Source organism: Kogia breviceps, chromosome 1, assembly GCF_026419965.1.
Source record: "Kogia breviceps isolate mKogBre1 chromosome 1, mKogBre1 haplotype 1, whole genome shotgun sequence".
Lineage (NCBI taxonomy): Eukaryota > Metazoa > Chordata > Mammalia > Artiodactyla > Physeteridae > Kogia > Kogia breviceps.
In genome coordinates, this window is record NC_081310.1 from 36,841,939 (window position 1) to 36,855,957 (window position 14,019).

The 14,019-nt window shown below is 39.0% G+C and overlaps 1 protein-coding gene across 3 annotated transcripts in view; it reads right to left on the minus strand.

The window, feature by feature from the left end:
* Positions 1-14,019, minus strand: part of PLD5 (phospholipase D family member 5) — a 497,278-nt gene that overhangs the window by 192,436 nt on the left and 290,823 nt on the right. For all 3 annotated transcript variants that reach the window (XM_067044238.1, XM_067006473.1, XM_067005919.1), the window contains exon 3: positions 559-727. In XM_067044238.1, coding sequence (XP_066900339.1) covers positions 559-727 — 169 coding nt within the window. The remainder of the gene's footprint in view (positions 1-558; positions 728-14,019) is intronic.

The window sequence follows — 14,019 nt, forward strand, 5'->3', positions numbered from 1 at the left end:
ATTCAGAAATCATTTAGATCATTTAGTCAGTTTTCTAAAGGCTGTTCTTATAACTAGTAAATTTCTTTTTCCTCTTCATTCAAATATGACAGAGTCAAGAATATACAGCTATACTGTGAAGTGTGACTCCACTATTAAAAAGTTGGCTCTGAGCCACAAAGACAAATTAGGACACCAATTAACCAATTAAATGTCTCAGCAAGCAGTTACGTAATTGGAACTGTAAACATGCAGGTTGTGCAAAGCAGAATTCTGGGGTGTGCCATCAATGGACACCACAAGACACATCTGAAGTTGTCCGATACAGCAGTGCTGCATAGAGAGCCTCTTGTTTGCAAAGATGAGATGTGATTTTGCCCTTGAAAGCACGGCATTCTAGTAGAAGCTGAGTAACCTATGATTAACAATGGCACAGACATATAAATGTCATAATGGACATGAACTATGGGTATAGACAGACTGAAAAAATGAGCTTGAACTTGAGGAGTGGCAGCAAGAATACTGAGTACAAAATGCACATAAGTAAAATCATCACACACATTAGAGGATGCAGCTTACCTGACATGCTGATGGATGACTGTGGTTGAGATCCCAATGGGAAGATACTATGTCAACAGACTTTTTGGCCATGCTGAGTAAATTCATCCAGCCTTGGAAAAGTGATAAGTGAAATGGTGCATTTTCTGAATAGGTAAGGCCTTCAGGAATATTTTCCACCAGGGCAATTCTTAGAAAAGATTTTGAAAAACAAACAAACAAAATCTAGTCAAATTTGAAGCCATAGATCTTTACACATGCATACAGAGACATCTGAAAAATACTCTTTACTCTTTCTGAATGTATATGTTCCTCATAATTTACATTTTTCAACAAAGGCCTTTAAAATTTCCCCTATGCTAATCTACTGTGTTCTGAGAGTTTATGTTCAATTTCTCCTTAGTTAGCACTCATATTTCAGTAAATCATGGTATATGTCCCTAATGTCCTTTTTTTGAGAAAAAGTCCAGAGCTTCCTACACAAGCATCTTCCTCTAGTAATATCTCCAGTTTCTAGTACAATGTTGGACATATATTAGAACTAGTTTAGAAACTAAAATATTATTAGTTTTATTACTACTAGAAAATAAAAATAGTAAATGCTATTACTATTGCTTAAAACCTCTGTTAGTGCTTCCCAGCCTAAGGCATAAAATGATATTAAGAAGGAAATTAAAAAACCGGCCTGTTGTGGGGCTTTATTAAAGTTGGAGATAGGGAATATATAAAATAATAGTAATAACCAAGCCCTAAATAAACTACAATCAGCAATATCCTAATAAATGTGTCTTCTCTTTTTATACTTCCTTATTTGTTGACAACATATACACTATGGCTTGCATTGGTGCTGCAGCTAAGGCTGTGTGGTTTTCACTTCTGAGTTAGCCAGGTGACACATAACATTTTTTTTTTTTTTTGGTGGTATGCGGGCCTCTCACTGTTGTGGCCTCTCCCGTTGCGGAGCACAGGCTCTGGACGCACAGGCTCAGCGGCCATGGCTCACGGGCCCAGCCGCTCCGCGGCATGTGGGATCCTCCCGGAGCGGGACATGAACCTGTGTCCCCTGCATCGGCAGGCGGACTCTCAACCGCTGTGCCACCAGGGAAGCCCAACACATAACACTTCAGTTTTTAAAATTTATTTTTATTTTTTAAATTTTATTTATTTATTTTTATTATTACTTTTTAAAAATCTGAATACCATGGGGCATCCTTGAAAGGTCACTGGCACGGAAGTTCAATATCTTAGTTCCTCGAAGAGGGAACGAACCTGGGCCCTCAGCAGTGAAAGCTCAGAGTCCTAACCACTAGACTACCAGGGAATTCTCTCACTTTTCTTTTTATAAGTTTATTTATTTATTTATTTATTTTTGGATGTGTTGGGTCTTTGTTGCTGCATGTGGGCTTTCTCTAGTTGCGACGAGAGAGGGCTACTCTTTGTTGTGGCACGCAGGCTTCTCATCGCAGTGGCTTCTCTTGTTGCAGAGCACGGACTCTAGGCACGCGGGCTTCAGTAGTTGTGGCACATGGGCTCAGTAACTGTGGTTCATGGGCTCCAGAGCACAGGCTCAGTAGTTGTGGCGCACAGGCTTAGTTGTTCCGTGGCATGTGGGATCTTCTGGACCAGGGCTCAAACCCATGTCCCCTGCATTGGCAGGCAGATTTTTAACCACTGTGCCAACAGGGAAGTCCCGATAACATTTCAATAAAGGAATAAACAGGTGTTTTTTTTCCAGTTTAAGAAATGTAAATTCTCCTGCAACTCTTGACAGGAAACTCCAAACTCTTATGAAGATAGGGTTAGGGTTAGGGTGTAAGCCCTTCTAGAACAGAGATCTTTTTATTCAAAGCTATGCATCCCTAGTGCTGGATACATAATTAGGGCTCAAGAAATACTTATAGAATGAATTTCAGCTTCTAATACGGAATCTAGAACTTCTCACTAAAACTGTTAACTGTTTATTTTAATGAGACTTGTTCCATTTAGCCAATTTTAGAAACAAAAACAATACTCTTAGTAATATGTTTGTGTATTTGATGAATATCATAGCCAAAATGGGGTTGGGTATATGTCTTAGAGACATTCACAATTTTAGGGTCCAATCATCCAACCACTGCCCACAACTGAATTAAATATTGTTGAGACCTTATGAGCACAGGACAAGCAAGTCATTTACTGTACATAACACAGAAATGACTACGACAAAACTCCCTAGTCCTGTGGAATTTATAATCTAGTGAAAGAGCCAGTCTCATATGTAATGATTTAAATAGGAGGAAGGCTCTAAGAAATGGCAAAACAAGAGTAAGAATTAATTAGATGGATAATGCATCATCTAAAGTACCACTGGAACATGAGCAGTGAGGAAAAAATAATTAGGTTGGGAGCATCTGGAACTGGAGAAAGTGGGACTTGAAATGAGTCTTCAAAGATATAATTTTAATGGGTCAGCTGGAAGAAAAAGATATTCTAGGTGTATTTGGATACTTGAGAGTTGGTTGGCAAAGGGAAGTGTGAGGTAAGAGAGTTATGGCAGGGGCTTGTCATGGTGGAGAAGACAGGCAGTGTCTGTAGGGACCACACTGCAGAGGTTGTGAACCAGGAAGAGAAGTCTGGACTTAATTTTGATGCTTTTGAGAGCAACCAAGTACATTTTAGGGGTCGAACTCTGACAGAACACATGTATACACTGGAAGGGAGATGACAATCAGTAGAGGGTAGAGGGTCCATTAAAACTGACAAGGAACACGGGAAAGGAGTGAGCATTGAGAGAGATTATCAAGGGGGAAAAAAAAAAGAAGAGAAAATGAGCCCAAAGCTTAATGTGGGGGGAATGCCTACATTTTTCTGGTTGGTAGAGTGTGAAACAGATGAGAAGATTCAGAAGGGACCAAAAGAGAAGCAGGAAGACAACAGAGGTCCAGGAGAATGCAGGGTTTGGGAAACCAAGGAGAAAGAGGGTAGGTGGAGAGAGGGTCAAAAAGGTGGAGAGAGGGGATTTTTAAAATCTACTTCAAAACCTTTGAAGGCAACAGACAGAGGTTGAAGTTGGATATTTTAATTCTATCTACATTTAAAGTCCAATTATCTATGTAATTAGAAGGTAGACATGGCATGAAGAAATGATCCCAAATAATCAGCAGTTTTAGCGTCTCCTACGACTAAGGAATACGTTTAAAAATCAAACAAAAAAAGAATCCAAACAAACAAAACAAAAATAGAACATCATTTTACAAATAGAACTAACTAGTTTCAATTTTACTTCAATATAAAAGCCATGCTGAGAAAGACAAAGAAGAATCAAGAAGCCCAGATAAGCCAAACATACAAAATAAAGGATATAAAGTAATTGTACAGTTGTAGGTGGCTCTGCACCACCCCTTTCTTCATACCACCTACATGGTTTCTGATAGGCATACAATAAGGATTCCCGATTTCTTTCAGAGATCTTTAGACCAGATATTCTTAACCTTGGATCCATGAATAGAATTTAAGGGGACCTATGAGATTGATCTTTATTTTCCCTCATTTCTAACTGAAATTTAACATTCCTTTCAGTTATGGACATAGGCAAAAAATGACAGGAATATTAAAAGAACCTGTGATTCTGTCACCATTTAGAAAATTTACTAACATCGATCTATCCACTCCTGAGGGTCAATCCTGGCTGGGACAACATTTTGTCAGCCAGTCTGACCCTAATATTAGGTGGAAACTCCGAAAGTTACAATTAGGCCCACAAACCCTGATGCCCCAACTCCTAGAGGTGGCCTTTGGGGTATTTGATAATTGAGATCCAGCTGAGAAGGAAGAGAAAACCCGATGTGAAAACACTCAGGCCAGGGCTCAAGTTAAACTGATGACCATAGCTGTCAGCCATGCCTTGCAACCTCAGGACAACCCAAGGGGGCCAAGGAAGTTTAACCAACCACCTGGAGGTAAAATGAGCAAGAGGAAATGCTTCAAATGCAAGGCAACCAGCCAGTGGGCCCCCAAATGCCAAAAAGAACCCCCTGGTCCATGCCCAGTCTGCAAACAAACAGGTCATTGGAAGTGGGACTGTCCCCAGTCCTGAAAGGGAAGAGGAGCTCCCGCTCCTGAGATGGCCACGGATGACTGACGTGGCCCGGGGATTCTGGCAGCTCCCCCTTTGCAAGATGTCTATCTCCTTCGAGGAGCCCTTCCTGGGTGGTCCTTGATGTGGCAGGTAAGAAAAACAGTTTTTTAATTGATATGGGAGCCTCTTACTCTGTCCTGATCTCTCACGCTGTGCCTCTTTTCTCCAAAAGCTGTACTGTGACTGGTGTCAAGGGAAAGCCTCACACCCATTTCTTCATCGAGCCTCTCAATTGTCAATTTGAACAGCATTTGATCTCACACGACTTTTTAGCTGTGCCTTGAGTGTCCTAACCCACTACTGGGAAGAGACTTTCTGGGCTCCTTCAGAGTCATACTACGATTAGGAGGACCCGAGCAGCCTCTTTTCTTGATTCTGACTAAGACAAATCACCTGGAAGAACAAGGGCCTATTCCCAGTCATATTCTACACGCAGTTAACCTTCCTTAATTTCCTTGGGATGAAGGAATCCCTGGGAGGCTATAAATGCCCAACCTGTAAAAACTAGCCTTAAGCCAGAAGTCACTTATCCTTACAAGAGACAGTACCCTATAAAGTTGGAAGCAAGAAAGGTTTGCAACTGCCCATAGATAATTTTTTAAAACATGGCTGGTCAGTATCCATGCAATACCACTATTCTGCCAGACGTTAAGCCAAATGGGGAATACTGAGTGTTACAAGACCTTAGAGCAGTAAATGATGCAGTAGTCCCTATACATCCACTTGTGACCAATCCTTATAATATATTAGTCCAGATTCCTGAAGATGCCAAATGGTTTACTGTGCTTGACACAAGGATGCCTTCTTTTGCATCTGAGTTCATCCCTCATCTCAGTATCTGTTTGCCTTCGAGGGGACTAACTCCCACTCAGGCCAAATGCAACAATATACCTGGACAGTATTGCCTCTGGGGTTTCAGGACAGTCCATACTTGTTCTTCCAGGCCCTAGGAAAGGAACTAAGGGAAATATACCTAAAAGAAGGGGCCATTCTACAGTATGTAGATGACATATTAATATGTAGCCCCACCATGGAGACCTCAGATCAGAATACCATTAAAGTCCTTAATTTCCTTGGGATCTAGGGCTATAGGATCTCCCAGAAAAAAGCACAAATCTCAAAGCAACAAGTTAAATATCTGGGATATATTATAAATCCTGGAAGAAGACAGTTATCTCCAGATAGAAAAGAGGCTACATTAGGCCTAAGCTGTGGGCACCACAAGGAAAATTCGCAAATTACCCAAGGGAACAACAGGGCAGATTGAGAGGCAAAGAAAAGAGCCCTGATGCCCATACCAGGTAGAAACCAACATTGAGAAAATTTGATAACAAGCCACTTGGCTTCAGCAGACAATTAACCACCAATCCTCACTACCAAATATGCGCAGGGGAACTGAAAACTGGTTCTCTAGTTTGTTCTCTTGAATCCCACAAGGTATAAAAAACTTTCTGGCAGGAGGTTGTCATTTTCTTGTAACTCTTTTCTTTCAGTCATACTGATCTATGCCATATTTCATCTAGTACTCTGTTGTCTTCCCTACTGTTGTAAACCTGTGACTAAGACTTTTTGGTCTAAGGAGACCTGGGACCAACAGGTCCAGACCTTCCATTCTAAGAATAGAGAAAATTATTAAACTTTAACCCTGAGATTAACAAAATATACATCCAAGCAGAATGGCTTCTTGGCAGAGGCAACATTGCCTCCCCTGTCTGGTCAAGAGTTAAGGAAACCCTCCCAAAGTTAACCTGGTTCTTTCCCTTTCTAGGCCCTTTAATGGCTATTGTTCTTCTCCTTTTTAGCCCTTGTTTGTTTAACCTTTTGATTAAGTTTGTATCTTTTATGCTCCAACCGTTTAAAGTAAGGCTCATGATGACTCAAGGAAATCAACCCTTTCCAGCAGAGAGTGGCCCAGGTCCTTACAGGTCCTTGGGACAGTCAGCGAGGGACTTCTGCACCTCTAGGGTCAGCTAGGGTCTGCAGCCCCTGTCCAGCAGGAAGAAGTTTCAGAAGAAAAGATTTTTGGCCCTTGACCCCTTAAGAATAGGGTGCAGAGTCTCTTAGGGGGGGAATGAGACAGGGTGGGACTTGGGACCATTTGCTGCAGTGCTGCAATGCTTGTTATCTGGACACACCTGTCCTTGAGCAATAAAATAAAAATAAACTATATGGGACTAAAAATAACTGTGTTCATGTGCAATTGGGGCAAATTCTGGACAAAAGATACAAAGAGACCAAAAAACCCAACTGTCACTTCTGAAGAACCTGGAGCAGAGCAAAAACAGGGTGTTGGGAGCAAAAGCAGGGTACTGAGCATGCCCCCTTCACACAACACCACCAGAGGGTGGTGTTAGGCAAAACACCTAAGCCACCCCTCTGGCCAGACTCCTGGACACACCCCTAGCCTCACCCTATATAAGGAACAAGCTTGTCTCCCACTCAGAGACCAAGTGAGTGAGCAAGGGAACCTGCTGCCTGTTCTTGCTCCCTGCTGCTGCAGCAGGGCCCCAATAAAGCCTTGCCTGAAAAAAAAAAAAGAATTTTCATACCATGGTACGATAACTATTGCTGATATCTCCAAGTATTTATCACTACTTTGAAATTATGGTAGTCATCAGATCTTGTTACTTCATGAATAAGTAGAGCAGGATATACATTACTATATCACAAGTTTGTTTTTATATATTTTTGATAACTTTATTTCAACATTACTAGTTTTCTTTGCAATCCTATGTATTTCAATTTATGCGTTTAAAACATTATTCAAGGAAGGAGTCCATTGGCTTCATCAGACTGCTAATAGGGTCTGTGGCACACAAAAGTTAAGAAGTACTCATCAGATGGATAATATATCTATTCCTTTTTTTTCTACTTCATACGCATTCTTATAAGATTTTTTTCCATTATTGAAGCCTTAGAAGTAGGTAAGATTATCAAGAGAGATTTTCAAGAGAAGAGAACTGGGTTGAAGCCTAATATGGAAAATATCTAATCACTTCTGGTTGGTAGAGAAAGTGGGGCAGGTGAAGAAGACAGAAGACAGTACTGGAAAGATTGGAAGAGAAGAGTGAAATTCCCTGGAAGACAAAGAAGACCAAATTTATCATTATTTGTTTTTTTTACTAAACAGAGAAGTAAATTAGGAATTTATACTAAAAATAGAGACACCACCAAAGGTCAGGAGACCACACCTATGTTTGGTAATGAATTCTGGGGAAACCCTGCTCACCTCCTCACCTTTCCTCCTTTCTCATTTTACCTGGAGATCTTGATTGCTCCTTTTGTAACACAATGCTTGTTTCCTATGCCCTGCTAAAAAAGGCCTTTAGAAATCAGTCTTGAAATGACTTGACTTATTTCTGTGACCTATCATTTTATTTCCTTTAACAAGCAACAGCTAGCTACACTGCAGGGGCCTAATCTAATTAGCATACACGCAGAGCTCATTTCCATGGATAGCAGCCCTTGTTATACTCTTCTTTCTCAAGCAAGGAAAAAAGTAGGCAGAACTCATTAAAATTCACCTTTGGGCAAATTTCTGGAATGCCTGCATGCCTTTTTTCAGTTTTGTTTTTCCTTTTGGATCCAAGATCCAATCAATGTTTACTTGTTGCACTTAGTTGTCATACCTAGGAGAGTTCCCTAGCCTATTCCTGTTTTATTTGTTTACCAAGATGTCAACAAGCCCAGGTCAGTTGCTTTGCTAAATACTCCTGGATTTGATTTGCTTGGTTGTTGTATCATAATTAGATTTAGGATAAGTATTTTTGGTAGGACAGTACACAGGTAATATGTCCTTCAAAGTGCATCATATGAGGTGTCACATGATAGTGGGTTGTCCCACTACTGGTGATGTTAAGTTTGGTCACTTGGTTAAGGGGGTATGTCAGATTTTTCAATTGAGTAGGACCTTCCTTCCCTCTATAATTAACAAATGATTTGTGCAGACATATTTTCAGATGGCATGAATATTCCCTAACATTTCACTCACTGATTTGGCTTCTATCTATCTATGATTCTGAACTGGATCTATTTTTATTATACTTATAATTTTCTATCATTTCCTTTATATGTGTTCATTGGTAATATTTTGTAAGGAAAATCTTTTTCTTTTCCCATTATAACTTTTTACATTTTTTAAGATATTATTTTATCAGTATGGATTCTTTTTTATATTTCAAAATGTTATCATCTACTTTGTGATGCCCAAATTGTTGCATATATTGCCAGTGGAGGCCCCTAAAAGTTGTCTCCTGTGTCCTTTTGATATGTCTTTCAGTTTTTGAATACTTTCTTATTTTTTGTCACCAGATGTTTCAACTACATTAACTCTTAAACCAACTTTCAAAGACAACTGCAGAGAACATGATGGCAAGTTTGAGTTGATAACAGCAGATACCTGTTTGTATAAATCTAGAAAGTTCAGACTAAAGCCTCATTAATTCCTGGTCTATAATTGTATTAAGTGAAGAAAAACTATGCTTTTCTTTATGGAGAGAGGCAGTATAGCAGTAGAAATATTATTATTGTAGCTAGGATCCTTTCTTTGTAAATTAAAGTTTAAAAGTACTTCATAGGTAATATACACATCATTATCAACAAGAAACACAGTAAAATAGGCATGATCTCAATTTTGGAGGCAAAGAGAGCAGAGCAAAGCTCCCAGTGTCCAGGTGTCACCCAGATGGATAGAGTGCTACAGAGCAGGGATTTAAATTCAGGTTTGTCTGAGCTCATATGCATTTCACAACACTAGGTTAGGTCCTGGTCTTATCTGAGAAGGTTCTCCACATACTTTGGGTCTGTGGAGGGAACAGGTAGAGTGATGCTGAAGAGTAGAAGCTGCTGCACTAGAGGGAAGGTCAGCTTGGATTGAGATCTGAACTTTGGAGAAGAGGGCAAGGTGCTCCTCACTCTACTCTCCACTCTGTCCATGTCAGCAAGTGACAGAAAGACACACTTGTCCTTGCCTCAATACTTCCTGATATTGGCCTAGAAAGGAAGAAACCATCAGAGGAGGAAGGAGCCCAGAGAGGATGAAGACAAAAGAAGTATGAAAAAGGTACAACTTGATGCATCTACCTTTTTGATATTTTACCAATATAAAACGTGAACAAAGAAGTAGGAATTCATGGATGAAAAGACCATGACACTGTCCTCAAGGAGCTAAAACACACTAAGCCAGGTGATTGAAAACAAATGGCTAAAATGCAAAAGGTCTAATGGAAAAACATCTGCATTCAAGGTGATTATTACACTCTGACATCTGGCAAAATAGTAATTACATGATTACCATTAATAATTTAACTGAACAATATTTATTGAGTGCTTAATTTGTGTCAGGCACTATGTTAAGAAGATTCACTGACTACATTAATTAATGTTTACAAGAATTCATAGAAGCAGGTACTATAACTATTCCCATTTTAGGGATGAGGAAACTGAGACATAAAGGAGTTTAAGTAATGTGTCCAAGTGCTAGTGAGTGATGGAGCCCAGATTGAAGCCTGGGTAGTATGACTGCTGACTATATCCTCTTAACCACTATGCTCCACTGTCACTTCCAATTTTCAAAGCAAAAAATGCAAGCAGAGGTACAAAATGAAATTTTCTTCCCATATTCTCAATGTATCTTTGATAAATCAGGTGCACAAATACCCTGGGGGATATCCATGACAGTAAATGCTAGATAGACAGTCTCTTTCTGTTAGGATTTATTCTCTCACCGTCAGTTTTTCATTTCTGTGTTTTTATTTTTTTCTGTTTGCCTGTTTGTTATTTTACAAAACAAAATGTTCTTCAACCATAATTTTAAAAAAATTTATTTTATATGGGAGTATAGTTGATTTACAATATTATGTTAATTTTAAGGGTACAGCAAAATGATTCACTTACACATATACATATATCTATTCCTTTTCAAATTCTTTTCCATTTAGGATATTGCAGAATATTGAGCAGAGTTCCCTGTGTTATACAGTAGGCCCTTGCTGGTTACCTACTTTAAATACAGTAGTGTAAATATGTTAATCCCAACCTCCTAATGTACCCCTCCCCCCCCCAACTTTTCCCTTTGGTAACCATAGTTTGTTTTCTAAGGCTGTGAGTCTGTTTCTGCTCTGTAAATAGGTTAATTTATATCTTTTTTTAGGTTCCACATATAAACGAAATATGATATTTATCTTTCTCTGTCTGACTTACTTCACTTGGTATGATAATCTCTAGGTCCATCCATGCTGCTGCAAATGGCATTGTTTCATTCTTTTTTATGTCTGAGTAATATTCCATTGTATATATGTATCACATCTTCTTTATCCACTCCTGGATGGACATTTAAGTTGATGGACATTTAAGTTGCTTCCATGTCCTGGCTACTGTAAATAGTGATGCAATGAACACTGGGGTGAATGCATCTTTTCGAACTATGATGTTCTGTGGATATATGCCCAGGAGTGGGATTGCTAGATCATATGGTAGCTCTAGTTTTAGTTTTTTAAGAAACTTCCATACTGTTCTTCATAGTGGCTGTACCAATTTACATTCCCACAAACAGTGTAGGAGGGTTCCATTTTCTCTACACCCTCTCCAGCATTTATTGTTTGTAGATTTTTTGATGATGGTCATTCTGACCAGTGTGAGGTGATACCTCATTGTAGATTTGATATGAATTTCTCTAGTAATTAGTGATGTTGAGCATCTCTTCATGTGCTTTTTGGCCAGCTGTATGTCTTCTTTGGAGAAATGTCTATTTAGATCTTCTGCACATTTTTTGATTGGGTTGTTTGGGTTTTGTTTGTTATTGAGCTGCATGAGCTCTTTGTATGTTTTGGAGGTTAATCGCTTGTTGGTTGCTTTGTTTGCAAATATTTTCTCCTATTCTGAGGGTTGCCTTTTAATTTTTTTAATGGTTTCCTTTGCTATGCAAAAGATTTTAAGCTTAATTAGGTCCCATTTGTTTATTTTTGTTTTTATTTTCATTACTATAGGAGGTGGGTTAAAAAAGATCTTGCTTTGATTTATGTCAAAGAATGTTCTGCCTATGTTTTCCTCTAAGTGTTTTATAGTGTCTGGCCTTATATTTAGATCTTTAATACATTTTGAGTTTATTTTTGTGTATGGTGTTAGAGAATGTTCTGATTTCATGCTTTTACATTACCTGTTCAGTCTTCCCATCACCACTTATTGAAGACACTGTCTTTTCTCCATTGCATATTCTTGCTTCCTTTGTCATTGATTAGGTGACCATAGATGTGTGGGTTTATCTCTGAACTTTTTATCCTGTTTCACTAATCTATATTTCTGGTTTTGTGCCAGTACCACACTGTTTTGATTACTGTAGTTCTGTAGTATAGTTCAAAGTCAGGGAGTATGATTCCTCCACTTCCATTTTTGTTTCTCAAGATTGCTTTGGCTACTTTGGGTCTTTTGTGTATACATACAAATTTTTAAAAATTGGGGCTTCCCTGGTGGTACAGCAGTTAAGAATCTGCCTGCCAATGCAGGGTACACAGATTCGAGCCCTGGTCTGGGAATATGCCACATGCCATGGAGCAAATAAGCCCACGTGCCACAACTACTGAGCCTGTGCTCCAGAGCCCACAAGCAGAAACTACTGAGTCCCATGCCACAACTATTGAAGCCCATCTGCCTAGAGCCCATGCTCCAAAATGAGAGAAGTCACCACAATGAGAAGCCTGTGCACCGCAATGAAGAGTAGTCCCCACTCACTGCAACTAGAGAAAGCTCATGCGCAACAACAAAAACCCAATGCAGCTAAAAATAAAATTAATTAATAAAATTTCTTTTTGTTTTAGTTCTGTAAAAAATGCCACTGGTAATTTGAGAGGGATTGCACTGAATCTGTACATTGCCTTGGATAGTAGAGACATTTTCACAATATTGATTCTTCCAATCTAAGAACATGGTATAGGTTTGCATCTGTTTGTGTCATCTTCGATTTCTTACATCAGCATCTGATAGTTTTTGGAGGTACAGGACTTTTGCCTCCTTAGGTAGATTTTTTTTTTTTTTTTTTTTTTTTTTTTTTTTTTAACCTCCTGACACTTCACAATTTTTATCTCCACTGACCACTTCCCCTTCCTTGAAGTTGAATTTTTTTTTTAATTTTTAATTAAAAAAAATTTTTTTATACAGCGGGTTCTTATTAGTCATCAATTTTATACACATCCGTGTATACATGTCAATCCCAATTGCCCAATTTATCACACCACCATCCCCACCTGCCCACAGCTTTCCCTCCTTGGTGTCCATATGTTTGTTCTCTACATCTGTGTCTCAACTTCTGCCCCTCAAACAGGTTCATCTGCTCCATTTTTTTCGGTTCCACATACCTGAGTTAATATACGATATTTGTTTTTTCTTTTTCTGACTTACTTCACTCTGTATGACAGTCTCTAGATGCATCCACGTCTTAACAAATGACCAAATTTCATTCCTTTTTATGGCTGAGTAATATTCCATTGTATATGTACCACATCTTCTTGATCCATTCGTCTGTCAATGGGCATTTAGATTGCTTCCATGACCTGGCTATTGTAAACAGTGCTGCAGTGAACATTGGGGTGCATGTGTATTTTTGAATTATGGTTTTCTCTGGGTATATGCCCAGTAGTGGGATTGCTGGGTCATATGGTCATTCTAATTTTAGTTTTTTAAAGAACCTCCATACTGTTCTCCTTAGTGGCTGTATCAATTTACACTCCCACAAACACTGCAAGAGGGTTCCCTTTTCTCCACACGTTCTCCAGCATTTGTTGTTTGTAGATTTTCTGGTGATGCCCATTCTATCTGGTGTGAGGTGATACCTCATTGTAGCTTTCATTTGCATTTTCCTAATAGTGATGTTGAGCAGCGTTTCATGTGCTTCTTGGCCATCTGTATGTCTTCTTTGGAGAAATGTATATTTAGGTCTTCTGCCCATTTTTGGACTGGGTTGTTTGTTTCTTTAATATTGAGCTGCATGAGCTGTTTATATATTTTGGAGATTAATCCCTTGTCCCTTGATTTGTTTGCAAATATTTTCTCCCATTCTGAGGGTTGTCTTTTCGTCTTGTTTATGGTTTCCTTTGCTGTGCAAAAGCTTTGAAGTTTCATTAGGTCCCATTTGTTTATTTTTGCTTTTATTTCCATTACTCTAGGAGGTGGATCAGAAAAGATCTTACTGTGATTTTTGTCAAAGAGTGTTCTTCCTATGTGTTCCTCTAAGAGTTTTACAGTGTCAGGCCTTACATTTAGGTCTCGAATCCATTTTGAGTTTATTTTTGTGTATGGCATTAGGGAGTATTCTAATTTCATTCTTTTATATGTAGCTGTCCAGTTTTCCCAGCACCACTTATTGAAGAGAC